This window comes from Carassius carassius, chromosome 2 (assembly GCF_963082965.1).
Source record: "Carassius carassius chromosome 2, fCarCar2.1, whole genome shotgun sequence".
NCBI lineage: Eukaryota > Metazoa > Chordata > Actinopteri > Cypriniformes > Cyprinidae > Carassius > Carassius carassius.
Genome location: NC_081756.1, coordinates 31151393 through 31169594, shown reverse-complemented (window position 1 = coordinate 31169594; position 18202 = coordinate 31151393). Strand labels below are relative to the sequence as shown.

General features: G+C 38.1%; 1 protein-coding gene and 1 long non-coding RNA gene across 4 annotated transcripts in view; both read left to right on the top strand.

Annotated features, from left to right (window-relative positions):
• The window catches only part of LOC132108132 (uncharacterized), a 40706-nt gene extending 35161 nt beyond the window's left edge, over positions 1-5545 (top strand). The window contains exon 2 of the long non-coding RNA XR_009424409.1: positions 5505-5545. This is a non-coding gene — a long non-coding RNA (uncharacterized LOC132108132). The remainder of the gene's footprint in view (positions 1-5504) is intronic.
• Positions 5546-6886: 1341 nt separating this feature from the next.
• Positions 6887-16247, top strand: LOC132108104 (TNF receptor-associated factor 6). Of its 3 annotated transcripts, none has more exons than XM_059514654.1 (8): positions 6887-7047; positions 7396-7455; positions 7629-7927; positions 8923-9073; positions 10593-10751; positions 14119-14190; positions 14319-14396; positions 14529-16247. In XM_059514654.1, the coding sequence occupies exons 2-8, from the start codon at positions 7444-7446 to the stop codon at positions 15396-15398; spliced, it is 1641 nt and encodes a 546-aa protein (XP_059370637.1). In that variant the 5' UTR covers positions 6887-7047; positions 7396-7443; the 3' UTR covers positions 15399-16247. The 3 variants fall into 3 exon arrangements, with proteins under 3 accessions (XP_059370637.1, XP_059370654.1, XP_059370646.1); XM_059514663.1 differs by having other exon boundaries at positions 7029-7047; positions 7361-7455; XM_059514671.1 differs by lacking the exon at positions 7396-7455.
• Positions 16248-18202: the final 1955 nt, after the last annotated feature.

The window sequence follows — 18202 nt, the reverse complement described above, 5'->3', positions numbered from 1 at the left end:
TCATTTGCTGTAACACTTATTCAAACACAAAGTTCATCTGAAGACATTCCTAGAAAAATGTAGATTCTCCTACTTTGGAAGACAACAGCTTATTACAACTACAGTACTTGTCACATTTTCTCCCACGGTTTCACTGTTGTCACTCATACATCTCAATTTAAGAAATGGTGGGTTTTCTATGCCACAGAGTATCAAACTGCTTGTAATTCATCAGAAAAATAAAATGCTTTTCAATAAATGTTTGTGCATCTTTTGCAGTTCATGCTACATTCGTTATTTGAGCTGTATCAGATGAAAATAAAGCTATGCTGTATAAAAGAGAGCTCCTGCTGCTTTTGGGATGAAAGAGGCACAGCCTCTAGTACTAAGAATGCAGTCTCATCACAGAAACAGGCAAAATGTAAAATATTCATAAGGCACTTGTCATTAATATTTCTATTGTAATAAACTATTGTAATAAAATTGCTGTTAGCCAATGCAGGGTCATTCTTGTCCCCATGTAGTACTATACCCTGCAGTCTTGGGTGACAGATAACATTTACATTACAAACAACTACATTTTCATTGTTGTGTTTACATTCATAATATGACTGGATTTGGCCATCTCTGTCTGATGTTGTTTAAAGGAACATGTCACTTAAAAATGAAAATGTGCTCACTTCCAAGCCATCTAATGAAATTTAGCATTTTATCAAGCTTGCTCACCAATGGATCCTTTGGAGTGAACGGGTGCCGTCAGAATGAGAGTTCAAACAGGTGATATAAATTTAACAATAATCCACACGACTCTAATCCAACAATTAAGATCTTGTGAAGCGAAAAGCTGTGTGTTCATAAAAAATCCATAGCTAAAGGGATTTTTCCTTTCTCTTCGGAGTGTTATAAACTCTTGGTGCATAAAGAAGATCTTTAAAGTTGCAAAGACACAAGTCTCAAATCCAAAGAGATATTCTTTACAAAAGTTAAGACTCTGCCATGCCCCCCAAAACGCCTCGTTCAAACACCCCCCTACATGTCTACGTCACTATGTGGAAATATCTGTGTAATGCAGCCCAAATGTTCACGCAATGAAAGAAGGCGTAGTTTCAGTAACCGCAGTTAGTGTTGAAGCAGCCATGTCAGGGAGATGCTGTGTGTATCTAGGTGAAAGCACTTTATTTGGCCTTCTGAAAGTAGATGCATTTAGGATTCTTTAATATCACTTACAACAGAACAGCAACGCATTTTATGAACGACCGTTTCGTGAACTATAGGAGAGGAGGTTATTCTGACTTTGCAACAACAATCTGGTGCTTCTGAATCAGCTACTGGAAGTATGTTTTGTTATTAGTTTAAGTATTTGCTATGGACTGTTCAAACGCAGAGTTTTGCATGTTGTGTGTGTGTGTGTCTGTGAGAGAGAGGGAGAGAGAGCGAGAAAGAGAGAGAGTGAGATGGTCAAACAGTGGAGTCATCTGTCTTAACCGTCCGTGGCTTGTGTACTACAAACACATATGAGCTTCATCACTGTGTCTGTCACGTGACTCTGTTTCCCTTTCGAGCTTGAACTGATGGTAAAACTAAGGACATTATTAACTGTCTTTACATTTATTTTGAAAGATGAAGCTAGCAATTATGAAAAGGGGCGTTACATTTCCAACGAGTACTTGCAGCGTAAGGGCCAATCACAATACACTGTGTCAGTTGGCCAATCAGAGCAGACTGCGCTTATCAGAAGGAGGGGCTTTGTAGAAAGAGACCGAGATAGAGGACCTACAATAATGTACAGTATTTGAAAAATTATGTGTTTTTTTAACATTAAAGCATGTCAACATATTCAATAACACCAAATACACAAAATAATGAGCTTTAAAAAAGCATCATATGACCCCTTTAAGGTGTTTTTAACTTTAAGTCCTCAATCCATAATATTGATTTCTCCAGTGAAAAGGTTGTCTCGTCTGAATCAGGAGAGAAATATGCACCAAGCACTGTTTATAAGCACAAATTGTCCAAAATAATTCAAAACAACTATATTGGGTAATGTTTATATGAAAGGACAACAGGGGATGAACTTTTCCATGGAGGAATTGTTATTATGGATTATGGACTGGTATTTTGGCCAGAAACATGGGTTTATGGTTAAAATGACTTTTATAGAGTAATGATGGATTAGTTTTTTAGAAAAACTCAGCTTTTTGATGGACTGGAGTCGTGGGGATTACCTGTGGGTTGTTACATTTTTATCAGCTGTTTAGACTGACAGATTCTGATGGCACCCATTCACTGAAAAGGATCCATGACATTTCTCCAAATCTATTCTAATAGCGAAACAAACTCATTTACAGCTTGTTTGTCCTGAGGGTGATATGTACAGTAAAGTGAGTGACATTTATTTAGCAGCCTTATAATTTAACTAGCAAATACCAAAATGTTAAGCAAAATGTTACAGCTAGCCAGTGAATCAGATATGATAGGTATCACGTGCTGCCAGCAAGCTCAAGCTGTAATGCTTTTCTACCTTCTGCTAGCCAGTTTTCTGTTATCATACAGAAGTGCACAGTACTGGTCAAAAGTTTGGACACATTACTATTTTTAATGTTTTTGGAAAGAATCATCTTATGCTCATCAAGTGTGCATTTGTTTGATCAAAAATACAGAACAAAACAGCTTTATTGTGAAGTATTATTACAAGTTAAAATAATGTTTTTCTGTTTACTTTAAAATCCAATGTATTTCTGTGATGCAAAGTTGATTTTTCAGCAGCCATAACTCTAGTCTTCAGTGTAGCATGATCCTTCAGAAATCATATAATATTTAGATTTATCAATTTTTTAAACTGTGGTGCTGCTATATATATATATATATATATATTATAACTTGTGATACTTTTTTCAGGATTATTTGATGAATAAAAAATAAAAAAGAACAGCATTTATAAAAAAAAAAGTATATATATATATATACAGGTCCTTCTCAAAAAATTAGCATATTGTGATAAAGTTCATTATTTTCCATAATGTAATGATAAAAATTAAACTTCATTGCACACCAACTGAAATATTTCAGGTCTTTTATTGTTTTAATACTGATGATTTTGGCATACAGCTCATGAAAACCCAAAATTCCTATCTCAAAAAATTAGCATATCATGAAAAGGTTCTCTAAACAAGCTATTAACCTAATCATCTGAATCAACTAATTAACTCTAAACCCTAAACACCTGCAAAAGATTCCTGAGGCTTTTAAAAACTCCCAGCCTGGTTCATTACTCAAAACCGCAATCATGGGTAAGACTGCTGACCAGAAGGCCATCATTGACACTCTCAAGCGAGAGGGTAAGACACAGAAAGAAATTTCTGAACAAACAGGCTGTTCCCAGAGTGCTGTATCGAGGCACCTCATTGGGAAGTCTGTGGGAAGGAAAAAGTGTGGCAAAAAACGCTGCACAACGAGAAGAGGTGACCGGACCCTGAGGAAGATTGTGGAGAAGGACCGATTCCAGACCTTGGGGGACCTGCGGAAGCAGTGGACTGAGTCTGGAGTAGAAACATCCAGAGCCACCGTGCACAGGCGTGTGCAGGAAATGGGCTACAGGTGCCGCATTCCCCAGGTCAAGCCCCTTTTGAACCAGAAACAGCGGCAGAAGCACCTGACCTGGGCTACAGAGAAGCAGCACTGGACTGTTGCTCAGTGGTCCAAAGTACTTTTTTCAGATGAAAGCAAATTTTGCATGTCATTCGGAAATCAAGGTGCCAGAGTCTGGAGGAAGACTGGGGAGAAGGAAATGCCAAAATACCTGAAGTCCAGTGTCAAGTACCCACAGTCAGTGATGGTCTGGGGTGCCATGTCAGCTGCTGGTGTTGGTCCACTGTGTTTTATCAAGGGCAGGGTCAATGCAGCTAGTTATCAGGAGATTTTGGAGCACTTCGTGCTTCCATCTGCTGAAAAGCTTTATGGAGATGAAGATTTCGTTTTTCAGCACGACCTGGCACCTGCTCACAGTGCCAAAACCACTGGTAAATGGTTTACTGACCATGGTATTACTGTGCTCAATTGGCCTGCCAACTCTCCTGACCTGAACCCTGAGAAGAGAAATATGCACCAAGCACTGTTTATAAGCACAAATTGTCCAAAATAATTCAAAACAACTATATTGGGTAATGTTTATATGAAAGGACAACAGGGGATGAACTTTTCCATGGAGGAATTGTTATTATGGATTATGGACTGGTATTTTGGCCAGAAACATGGGTTTATGGTTAAAATGACTTTTATAGAGTAATGATGGATTAGTTTTTTAGAAAAACTCAGCTTTTTGATGGACTGGAGTCGTGGGGATTACCTGTGGGTTGTTACATTTTTATCAGCTGTTTAGACTGACAGATTCTGATGGCACCCATTCACTGAAAAGGATCCATGACATTTCTCCAAATCTATTCTAATAGCGAAACAAACTCATTTACAGCTTGTTTGTCCTGAGGGTGATATGTACAGTAAAGTGAGTGACATTTATTTAGCAGCCTTATAATTAACTAATTACATAGAGAATCAGTGGGATATTGTGAAGAGAAAGTTGAGAGACGCAAGACCCAACACTCTGGATGAGCTTAAGGCCACTATCGAAGCATCCTGGGCCTCCATAACACCTCAGCAGTGCCACAGGCTGATTGCCTCCATGCCACGCCGCATTGAAGCAGTCATTTCTGCAAAAGGATTCCCGACCAAGTATTGAGTGCATAACTGAACATAATTATTTGAAGGTTGACTTTTTTTGTATTAAAAACACTTTTCTTTTATTGGTCGGATGAAATATGCTAATTTTTTGAGATTTTCATGAGCTGTATGCCAAAATCATCAGTATTAAAACAATAAAAGACCTGAAATATTTCAGTTGGTGTGCAATGAATCTAAAATATATGAAAGTTTAATTTTTATTTACATTATGGAAAATAATGAACTTTATCACAATATGCTAATTTTTTGAGAAGGACCTGTATATACAGTAAAGACCAAAAGTTTGGACACACCTTCTCATTCAAAGAGTTTTCTTTATTTTCATGACTATGAAAACTGTAGAGTCACACTGAAGGCATCAGGGGCTATCTGACCAAGAAGGAGAGTGATGGGGTGCTGCGCCAGATGACCTGGCCTCCACAGTCACCGGACCTGAACCCAATCGAGATGGTTTAGGGGTGAGCTGGACCGCAGACAGAAGGCAAAAGGGCCAACAAGTGCTAAGCATCTCTCGGGGAACTCCTTCAAGACTGTTGGAAGACCATTTCAGGTGACTACCTCTTGAAGCTCATCAAGAGAATGCCAAGAGTGTGCAAAGCAGTAATCAAAGCAAAAGGTGGCTACTTTGAAGAACCTAGAATATGACATATTTTCAGTTGTTTCACACTTTTTTGTTATGTATATAATTCCATATATAATTCCACATGCGTTAATTAATAGTTTTGATGCCTTCAGTGTGACTCTACAATTTTCATTGTCATGAAAATAGAGAAAACTCTTTGAATAAGGTGTGTCCAAACTTTTGTTCTGTACTGTATATATATATATATATATATATATATATATATATATATATATATATATATATATATAATCACTACCATTCAAAAGTTTAGGGTCAGTAATTTTTCTTTCTTTCTTTTTTTAAAGAGGTTAATACTTTATTCAGAAAGGATGTGTTAACCTGATAAAAAAGTGATAGAAAAGACTTATATTGTTAGAAAAGATTTCTATTTTGAATAAATGCTGTTCTTTTTCAGTTTTTATCCATCAGTGAATTCTGAGAAAATATCACAGGTTTCAAAAAATCCCCAAAATTTAATTTTCACAATTTGTATTAGTTTGCATGCCTGTATGACCAAACAACATGTTATATTTATCTTTTTATATGATACAATTTCTATAAATTTCCCCAAATTTCCAATAAATCCCCATAAATTCCTGTCAATATCCCATGGAAAGTTTCTGGAAATTTACTGGAGATTTTCTACCCCTTTGTAACTCTAATCCCACTATTAAGTGGTACAAGTATAAGAAAGAATGTACCATGGTGGTCAGATAAATACTCAACAGCAATCAGAGAAAGGAATAAAGCATTTTAGTCAAGTCAAGTCAAGTCTGCTTTATTGTCAATTCTTCCACGTGTACAGTACATACAAAGAATCGAAATTGCGTTACTCTCAGACCCCCGGTGCATACAGATAACATTAAACATTAAAAGCCTAAAAATCTAGATCAAATACAAAATGTAGATACAACTATACAAATAGGGAATGTAAAAAAGACATATAATAAAATTTAAAATAAATAAAGCAGCGCAAGGCACATGGTTGATAGAGTGCGAAGTGAACAAACAGTGCAGATAAACGATTTTTAGTGCAAAAAAAGAAGCTTATTCAGTCTTTTAGTTTTTAAAAAGAACTCTCACCCCAGAAGCAGTCATAGAAAAGAGCTTATGTTAAAAAGGTTATTAAAAAAACAAAGAGGACAGCATTGCAAAACTGCTGCAATACAATAGGGAGGGAAACCTAAATCCTAAAAAGATCACACATTTCATGTGTATGGTGGCAAAATGGGGAGCTAGTCATAGTGCATTGTTGTGCATGTATCAAGCACTGATTCATTCCTGCTTTACAGTACAGTAGGTGTCGACAATGTTCCTTAAGAGTTATTCGCCATTAAACAAGAAGAAGAAGAAGACGTTGCGCTAAAACAAGGGTTGCCAAGTCCGCAGTTTTCCGCCGAATTGGACCACTTTAATTAACACTGTTGCGGCGGGTTGTTTTTCATGTCCGTGGGTTTAAGCTACCCCAGTTACGTTATATTTAGCTCCTTAAATGCGAATTTTAGCAGGGACACCGCACCAAAAACGTGTATTTTACCTCACCGGAATGCGATTTTTACCAGGGGATCCCCTCGAAACGCGATTTGGCTAGTTTTGAGTAGTAATTGGGAGGGTTTTGTTGTCAAAACCTGGCAACCCTGGCTAATACGCTGATGTTTGGAGAGACAGGAAGCTTGTTGTAGACGGCGAGGCCGGACCGAGGCAAGGTATGTAAATTAAACCTATTACAAATAACATTGATCTGAAACCGAATCTTACGTTATCTACCAAGATGTATTGTGGTGTTATAAGTATAATATCAGGTTAAAAAGTGTGTTTCCATTAGGCGATGTAAGGATGTTGCTGATGTAAGTTAACGTTAACCGTCGGTTGTGACTGGTTAGCCGATTTGCTTCTTAAATTTTTCACTTTAACCATGAAAGAAGTTTTACAGGAATTACATTTAAGATAGGTTTATGCTTTTGAAATGTATGTTTACGTTTACGCTGTATAAAGTGGGTAATTTTGGCAACAAAAAAGGAACTTTCCAGTTGAGCGAAAAGTTTTTCCCACAGTTCAGCCCCGCCCCGCAGAGCTTTGCGTGAGGAAACAACAGTTTAAAGATGAATACTTCAGTAGGCCTGGAGTTACTCATCCTATGACTTTTCACTTTGCATAATTATTTAGGAAATCACCCTAATATATCACCCTCTTGCCACATCCTCTGTGCTTTTAAGACGGGGTGTTGTATGGATGGTTATCAGTTATTTTCACTCCTCAACAGAACACTCTCTTGATGTGATTACAGATGGCTTGCAATGACTCTGATAAATCCAGCCTCGATGATGTCTGCTGTAATGACCAATACTCCAGCTGTGCAGCAGCCATGGAAAAAGACAGTTATTCGTATCTGAGCCCGACAGAGAACCCCTCCACCATCAGTGTCTCTGCGAGTATCCCTCCGGACCAGCAAGGCTATGACGTGGAGTTTGACCCTCCGCTAGAGAACAAGTATGAGTGCCCTATCTGTCTGATGGGCCTTCGCTCCGCAGTACAGACACCATGTGGACATCGATTCTGCAACTCGTGCATCAAGAAGTCCATCAGGTTAGTAACTTGAAGTGTATTCGTCACTTTCAAAATTCACGCTGTGCTTAACCCTGCTGTGTCATATTCGAAACGTACACTTCTAAGGCTAAATTGTCAACAATCAAAACTTCTCTGAAAAAAAAAATGCAGTATTCAATCTTGTATATGCTTTCTGTCTGTTTATAGTTTTAGTTTAATTCTAAAAATGCCCCCCTTCAGCTCGTGGTACATGTGTCTTTTATTTTGGAATCTTTACTAATTTATTATATAAACATAAGAATAACATTAGTAATATTTTAAGATGAACATTTCATGGACTGAAGAAACTAGAGAGATCATAAAACTAAGTATTTAAATCTATTATCTATTATAATAATAGGTTATTTAAATTTATTATCTAAGGTATGTTATTAGGGTATATGGAGTGCCAGCATTCTGTTCTGATCTCATTGATTTATATCACAAGTTATCAGAATATCATCTTAATATTTGGCAATATAAATACAAAACTGCACAAAATTAAAGTAAAATTGTTTGAATAGTTTTTTTACCTCCTCAGATATAAGCTTCATATTGTCCTATATCATACTACAATTAGTCACAAAAGCCAGATTTATCAAATATGATAAACATCATAAACAAATGCAATTTCTTTTTACTTTTATAATATTTTGGGGGGTGTATCTATCTATCTATCTATCTATCTATCTATCTATCTATATATACACACACACAAACACACACACACACACACACACACACACATATATATATATATATATATATATATATATATATATATATATACACACATATATATATATATATATAAAATTGTTAAATACATAGTTAATTTAATTAATTTTTTAAATATTTTGTTTAAAGTTCCAATAAAATGCTCCATTTGTGAAAAAAAAAAAGAGCAGACTATTATTTCTTGACTTTTGACTATTATTTTATGTCAGACTTTACAGGGTTAAAAATGTAAAATATAACTTCCTATTTTCTGGCAGGGACACAGGGCAAAAATGTCCAGTTGACAATGAGGTGCTGCTTGAGGAACAGCTCTTCCCTGATAACTTTGCCAAACGAGAGATCCTCTCACTTACTGTCCGATGTCCTAATGTAGGATGCAGTGATAAAATGGAGTTGCGCCAGCTGGAGGTAAATTTGTGGGTCTGACATGATAAAAGTATTTTAAATGCTGTATTTGAAATATTTGTACTTAAAAAAAAAAAAAAAAAAAAAAAAAAAAAAGAAAAAGAATTATATATTTTTGTGTCAGGCCAGTCACACCAAAAATAGAATGCATGCTTAGTATTATGGTGATTTGGCAGGAGGGGTGGGCAATATATATCGAATATTAGCGATAATATCGCAATAATTTTGACGACAATGTAATCTATTGAATATATGAGTATTTCAAATTCAAGCATATTTTTTTCCAAAAGAACATGCCGAACATCCAAAAAGGAACACATTATCTACACGCCTCTACTATGAGAGTTTTCATGAGAGTGATTGAGAGTTCAAATCCCTGAATCAGAGCTTCGCTGTTACAAAGGATACATTTTCTGCCCGGATGTTTGCTTATTTTAAGCAATCTGGCAACCATGTGCAAGTGCTCATTCCTCATTGTGGAAGCGCCACCGATGATGATCTGAAAACACTAACAAGCTGGAGTTCAGCCAGTCTGAGTTCTGTCATGACCTCTCGACTGTATTGTTTGAGATTGTGATCGCTGAATAAATGCACTTACTCGACCGCTGATGTTTGAATAGGGAAACATAGACTATGGCCATCTGGAATTACTATTAGGAATTTTCACTGTTTTCATAATATAGACCTAGCGAGTGCAAAAGTTTTGGTATTAAAGGGGTCATATGATGCTTTTTTTTTAAAGATCTTTATTTTGTGTATTTGGTGTAATTTAATATGTTGACATGCTTTAATGTTCAAAAAACACATAATTCTTCAAATACTGTACATTATTGTAGGTCCTCTATCCCTCTCTTAAACGAGTCGCTTTCTACAAAGCCCCTCCTTCTGACAAGCGCAGTCTGCTCTGATTGGCCAACTGACACAGTGTATTGTGATTGGCTGAATGCTGCAAGTACTCGTTGGAAATGTAACGCCCCTTTTCATAATTGCTAGCTTCATCTTTCAAAATAAATGTAAAGACAGTTAATAATGTCCTTAGTTTTACCATCAGTTCAAGCTCGAAAGGGAAACAGAGTCACGTGACCGACACAGTGATGAAGCTCATATGTGTTTGTAGTACACAAGCCACGGATGGTTAAGACAGATGACTCTGTGTCAAATCAACGTTACATCAACGTTACCAAAAGATTCCTATATTGGTTGTTTGCACAGAAACGATAACAGTGGCGTTTTCAAAAACTAGCACTTTGAAATCCGTTTTCAACAATATGCGTTTTCAGTCCCCAAAAAGCTGTTGTCATGTAAACGAACAGGCAAAACACATAAAAAGTTTCCAGGTTTTGGCCTAAAACTTTGTGTAAATGGCCCTAAATCTGTCCTTGGATATGTATTAACTCCTCAGAGAGCAAGGCCTTTCATAAATGCCATTTAAAACCCATTAGTGTGGCGTCATGAACAGGCTTGCTAAATCGAAGTTGTCATGGTGGCTACTAATTGTGTTGTCACATTCTCTTTTCCTCAGAAACACTTGTCTCATTGTAAGTTTGCCACAGTGCCATGCCCTCAGTGTCTGGAGTCTGTTCGTAAGAGCCATCTGGATGAACACAAGAGCCAGCAGTGTTTACAGCGAATTATGACCTGCCCTGATTGTGCAGGGAGCTTTATATATGCTGACAAACAGGTGAAAACCATTGTTTCCTTTTTTATATACTGGATATGTTTAGATTGGGTTGAAGTTGTTTTGAAAGTAGATCAGTACAGTCGTGGCCAAAAGTTGAGAATTACATAAATATTGGAAATTGGAAAAGTTGCTGCTTAAGTTTTTATAATAGTAATTTGCATATACTCCAGAATGTTATGAAGAGTGATCAGATGAATTGCATAGTTCTTCTTTGCCATGAAAATTAACTTAATCCCAAAATAACCTTTCCATTGCATTTCATTGCTGTCATTAAAGGACCTGCTGAGATCATTTCAGTAATCGTCTTGTTAACTCAGGTGAGAATGTTGACGAGCACAAGGCTGGAGATCATTATGTCAGGCTGATTGGGTTAGAATTGGGTGATGCTTGAAATCATTGTTCTTCCATTATTAACCATGGTGACCTGCAAAGAAATGCGTGCAGCCATCATTGAGTTGCATAAAAATGGCTTCACAGGCAAGGATATTGTGGCTACTAAGATTGCACCTAAATCAACAATTTATAGGATCATCAAGAACTTCAAGGAAAGAGGTTCAATTCTTGTGAAGAAGGCTTCAGGGCGTCCAAGAAAGTCCAGCAAGCGCCAGGATCGTCTCCTAAAGAGGATTCAGCTGCGGGATCGGAGTGCCACCAGTGCAGATAGCTTGCTCAGGAATGGCAGGAGGCAGGTGTGAGCGCATCTGCATGCACAGTGAGGCCAAGACTTTTGGAAGATGGCCTGGTGTCAAGAAGGGCAGCAAAGAAGCCACTTCTCTCCAAAAAAAACATCAGGGACAGATTGATCTTCTGCAGAAAGTATAGTGAATGGACTGCTGAGGACTGTGGCAAAGTCATATTCTCAGATGAAGCCCCTTTCCGATTGTTTGGGGCATCTGGAAAAAGGCTTGTCCGGAGAAGAAAAGGTGAGCTTACATCAGTCCTGTGTCATGCCAACAGTAAAGCATCCTGACACCATTCATGTGTGGGGTTGCTTCTCATTCAAGGGAGTGGGCTCACTCACAATTCTGCCCAAAAACACAGCCATGAATAAAGAATGGTACCAAAAAACCCTCCAACAGCAACTTCTTCCAACAATCCAACAACAGTTTGGTGAAGAACAATGCATTTTCCAGCACGATGGAGCACCGTGCCATAAGGCAAAAGTGAGAACTAAGTGGCTCGGGGACCAGAATGTTGAAATTTTGGGTCCATGGCCTGGAATCTCCCCAGATCTTAATCCCATTGAGAACTTGTGGTCAATCCTCAAGAGGCGGGTGGACAAACAAAAACCCACTAATTCTGACAAACTCCAAGAAGTGATTATGAAAGAATGGGTTGCTATCAGTCAGGATTTGGCCCAGAAGTTGATTGAGAGCATGCCCAGTCGAATTGCAGAGGTCCTGAATAGGAAGGGCCAACACTGCAAATACTGACTCTTTGCATAAATGTCATGTTATTGTCGATAAAAGCCTTTGAAACGTATGAAGTGCTTGTAATTATATTTCAGTACATCACAGAAACAACTGAAACAAAGATCTAAAAGCAGTTTAGCAGCAAACGTTTTGAAAACTAATATTTATGTAATTCTCAAAACTTTTGGCCAGGACTGTATTTATTTATATTCAATTAACTTTTATTTTCAGTTTATTTTAATTTTAGTTATAGTAATTATATGTGCTTTTGTCATTTGTTGATTTTTCATATTTATATTTAGCTATTTTGTTCAGTACCCTCCACTAATATTGGCACCCTTGGTAAATATGAGCAAAGGTGGCTGTGAAAACAAATCCAATCATGCTATATAAATGTTTACCTATACATTTCCACATTTTTAAAAATTGAAAATGCATGAAAATAAATATTTTCTATCACTTTGTTTATCACTCTTGAAATGACCTGTATACTAAATAATCTAACCCTCATACTTAAATAAAAATAGCAGTCTATGTATTTAGTGGTCCAAGTTGAAGTCAGTGTGTACATTAATGACAATATGGGACAAATATAATAATTTAGTGGCAGCAGGTGGTGCGAGCTGCCGGTACATGTACAGTCAGACAAAATGACGTCCTTTATGGGAAACACCGAATCATCAGAACACCGGCGAAGGCTGCTCACAGCGTTTGGTCACGTGTCGCATCAGAACCGTTTTCGGAACCGAAACTTAGAAATTGCTCACGGTTCCGCTTCTTTTAAAAATCAGAACCTGTTCTGAATAAGAACCGGTTCTTAGTTCCCAACTCTAATTGTCACACACCCTAGTGCCGATAAGCGGTGATATAGCTCATAATTTCCCAAGTGTATGAGACAGCTTTCATTATTCAGGACAATCATATTCATGAGTTTTGGAAGTGGGGGGAAAATTTCTCATTTTGAAATGTTTTTCTCTAGTTCAAAATTTTTGCCACATAATTATCGTAACATCCTTTTCCCAAGATAATAGCTCTGCGTTTTATCCTATAATGCCTGATGAGTTTGGAGAACACCTGACAAAAGATCAGAGACCATTCCTTCATACAGAATCTCTCCAGATCCTTCATGTTGGTGCTTTTTAACCTCAGCTCACCCCACTCATTATTTTATAGGGGTCAGGGAACTGAGATGGCCATGGCAGAGGCTTTGTTCCAGTCGTGACTGACAACTGAATATGTGGTAATGTAGGGGATGTTTGATAGACCTGTATATATTAAGGCTTTCTGACCCTAAGACTCTAATCTCAGCAGTTCTCCAGCTATGATCCTTGGAGAGTCTCTGTCTGGCCACTCAAACTCTCCTCCTAACCATGCATTAGGTCGATATAGACACATGTCCTCTTCCAGGCAGATCTGGAACATCTTAAGTTGATTGGAACTTCTTTATTATTGCCCTGATGATGGAGATGGGGAATTTCAATGCTTTAGCTATTTCCTTATTGCCCTGTTCCTAGTCACCCTGGTGTGCTAGAATATTTTTTTATATATATAAATGTGTATGGGAATATACTTCAGCCATACTTTACTCATAAGAATTTTGAGTGGTGCAGTTATAACAGTTATTTTATAATGTGAGTTTCTATCCATTTTCAATTGTTTTACTTCATTGAAAAGTTTGAATAATAAACAAAGAAATAAAGAATTCTTTGAATGAAAGATAACAAAGATAAATTTCAGATTTTCACAGCCATCTTTGCTCATATTTATCAAGGGTGCCAATATTAGTGGAGGGCACTATACTTCTATTTCTGTATTCTGTATTCAGCTTATTTTATTTCAGTTTCCTGTTTATAAGTTTAAGTTTTCATTGTTTTTGTTTTGTTTATTTGAACATTTTAATAGTTTTAGTTATCAATAACAACACCGTGTGAAAGGATTATCTTTTTTTTGTTTAGATTCATGAACAGATTTGTCCTTTCGCCAATACAGTGTGTGAATATTGCGAAATGGAGCTTATTCGGGATCAGGTGCGTCAGATGATTTTTCAATCATATGCACATTTCCTGAGGCACATCAGTAATAAACTCTTTTTGATAGTTCAGATGATTCATTGTTAAACTATGAAGCTGAATGTATCTGTTCTTATTGGTTTCAGTTGGCACTGCACTGTGACACAGACTGTCTTAAAGCTCCTGTAGCCTGTACTTTCAGCACGTTTGGTTGTCGTGAAAAGGTGGGCCATGAGATTCCTTTTTGCATAACACTCAAAAACATATGTGCTGTTCTTCTGAACATTCTGTTCATCAAAGAATCCTGCAATAACATATATCTGTCAAACCTTTTTATTTCTCTGGAAATGTTACAGATGCCAAGAAATGAACTGGCCCAGCACATGCAGGAATTTACACAAATGCACATGCGTTACATGGCTGAGTTCCTGCGCAGCCAGACACACAGTAGCTGCCCAGTGCCGTCAGTTGCCGCCCACTCTTCGTCAGACGAACGTGGAGCAACTGCCCGAGCACCAGAGTCGTGCCAGTGTAAACCGGAGCTGATGAACCTGCGGGAGACAGTCTTGGAGCTGGAGGGCCGACTGGTTCGTCAGGATCAACAGATCCGGGAGCTGTGCATCCACAATGAGACACAGAAAAACCAGGTCACAGAGCTACGCCGAAAACTGAGCTCACTGGAGGAGGCCACCCGAGAGCTGGAAGCCCAGCAGTATCAAGGCGTCTATGTATGGCGCTTGGAGAACTTCTCCCTTCACCTGCGCAACCAAGAGGCTGGTCAATCCATAGTCCTCCACAGCCCACCTTTCTACACGGGCCGGCCGGGGTACAAACTCTGCCTACGACTGCATCTGCAAACTCCCAACGCCCCTCGCTGTTCCAACTACATCTCACTTTTCGTGCACACTATGCAGGGTGAGTTTGACAGCCAGCTCTCCTGGCCCTTGCAGGGCACGATCCAGCTGGCAGTGTTGGACCAGGTCGAGGGGCAGCATCATGTGGAAGTGATGGAGACCAAGCCGGACCTTCAGGCCTTCCAGAGGCCCACTGTGCAACGCAACCCCAAGGGTTTTGGGTACGTCACTTTCCTGCACCTACAGGTGTTGCAGCAGCGTGGGTTTGTGAAAGACGACGTGCTGTTGGTGCGCTGCGAGGTGACACCACGATTTGATGCTAGCCTCAGGAGGGAAGGAGTTCAACCTCGGGGGTCAGAACCTTCACTTTGAGTTCCTGCATCGCTCTTGTACTCTTAAGTTCTCAAAGACACTTTGCTGAAACAAGCAAGATACACCTCGTCATGATACACCAGGCTTCGTGATGATATTTTTACAGAGTTCCACAACTCTCGTGTCTGTTGTGAAGTGTTTTATATACAAATGTTTCTCAAAAGCGTTTTAATCAGTGCAATCAACAGAAAACCTGATAAGTATCAGAAATTCACTGAATGTCCTGTCAACCAAGCTAAAGGGTGTGAAACTATTATTTTAATGGTGCTGCTTATGCTAAGTGTTAGCTTCCACAAAATATTTTCATTGTTCTTCATCCAACTAATTTTTGCTGCCTTTTCTGCCAACTCCACTTTTTCTTTTCTTTTTTTGTAAAACGTGCTTAATTTTCATTTATCTGACAATACCTGACAATTTAAAGCGTCATTAGTACAGTACAGCACAGTTTACTTTGATCATACTGAATGTTGTGCATTGTTCATTTAACAACTTAACAACAAGGTGTGGTGTGGTTAAATTAGCAAAGTGTCAATGAAAAACTGTTAGCGATGCATGAAGTGTGGCCCTTTCAAACCAGGCAACTCTCTGTTGATTATTGAAGTGAATCTGCATAATCAGTTTGAACTCTTTGTGAAAGCTGCCTGGGGAAATCCTTTGCCCTCTCGTGAAAAACTCCCAGTCACTTGGATTTATATAGAAATGACTTGATTTTTCCCAAGACAATTAATGATGGACTAATATATGCAAGTTAATCTAATAATTGTATTGACACTGGAAATCTGACAATCTTTTTTTTTCATATAATGTTAACTTCATCACAATATACAGTGCCAAAATTAGTGGATGTTTGCCTTTATAAATTATTGTTGAATTCAAGTAGTTTGTCTTTTCTGCGCACTCTAAAGTTCTCACAGATGCAGATTTTAGAGGTGTGTTTTAATCAGATCCCAGGGCTCGCAAAATGGCTAGCCTGGACATCCCGGGGCTATTGTATTTTCTAGTCGAGTTACCAAAATGTATCACCGCTGTGCCCGGCGGGTTATCTTAAATGCTGGTCTTCAAGTTAGTTGCATCAAATTTAATGGTCTTTTTATGTGAATGTGTCTCTGAAGGGAACCGACCATCTTCAGAAGTGTTTTGATGATCTTATAATTTTTTCTTTCTTGTAATGCCAGATAAAGCAGCGTTCATGAGCGCAGCGCCCCGAGAAAAACAGCCCTATTTCTACGTTTCAAAGAGACTGGGTAGCTGCAGGTCAGAGTAATAGGTGTGGCAAAAGGTGAATGCTACTGAAGACTAAAAGAACTTTGTTGCTACAACAGAAACTAACCCCTAACCCTAACCTTTATGTGCCCACTACTCCAGCTTGCAGTTATCCCTACCTGGTTCAAAAGCCCCACCTAGTGGCAGAAAATTAAAATAAGAATCTCAGCCCTTCTGCGGGTTAATTTAGTTAAACTTCTTTTTTTCTTTTTTTTAAGATCAGTGTAAATATTAACCCATGTTTTTCTGCAGCAAACACACAGAGTTGTAAATGTGAGATAAGTTAATGTGCCTTCTAAAAATCTAAACAGTCAAATAAAAATCTAAAGACAAATATGATATTTATTTGAAATTAATATAATTTTATTTTTGACTCATCCCTTTAAAAAGGGGGTAACAGGATGCCCTTAATGAAACGTCTTTCCCACACAATCGAGGTACACCTCCCCATCCTGTTCTACTACAGGGGACAGCAGAGAGCTTTCAGAGATGTAATTTTTTAATCCTTATTTCATTTGGACCAGTCGTGAATTTGGAAGTACATGGAGGTGAGTAGTACAAATAATCTTTCATTTTTGGGCGAACTAACACTTTGTTGTTTTGTGGTTGAGTAGAAAGCAGACTTGTGAAAGCATTTTGAGATCACAACAGAATAATACTTTAGGGCTAGATTAAACTATAATGAATCAATGTTGGTTTTCCTTTTTGTGTGTCTGCAGTTCCATATGTAGGGTTTGACCATTAGCACCACCAGACTCTCAAGTTGGTAATATTCCCAAATTCCCAACACATGCACAAGAACAGACATGAATAATAGAGATGTTTATACAGAGGGCAATTCAACATGGGTTTGAGGTTAACATTCACCTGTAGCACAAGTAGCATCTGTGTGATGGATGCTGGGATGAGAGACCGATTCTTTCGCAGCAGGTCATTAGGACCAGATCCCTGAAGCCGAGAAGAGCCATCTGTCTGCATACAGAAAGAAAGAGAGAAACGGAATACATTTCATGTAGAATCAAATTATACCACAATTAAATTAACAACTGGGGTCTAAAATAATTAAGCCTAAACATTATTTAAATTCACTATTTTAAGTAGATCAACTGTTCTACAGTCTAAATAACCCACTATGGAGTCAATTAAATGTCACATATATCTGCGAAAGATTTGGAAGTATTGCAAGAGGAAAAAAATGAAGCTTTGCAAACCGAGCAAAAGCAATGATTGTTTTCCATGGCAGCCATAGCTACTACTTTATTTGCAACGCTGCTTTTATTTTGTATTTCAGCGTGAGTTCGCAGCACCATTTTTACCCCATTGCATTTCACGTTTCTGTGCGTTTCACTTTCTGGCATTGTTTTGACATGGGGGTGGAGTCAGGGGACTGGAGTGTGTACAACAGACCTGGACATGCCTCCATGGAAGTCTTGAGCAGAGGCATGTGGGTAGATCAATTCCTTTTATACACTAGTGTTAAAACTTGAATGGTTTGGTTTCATTAACTATCTTTTTATTAACAGTGTTTGCTCAGGTTAAAG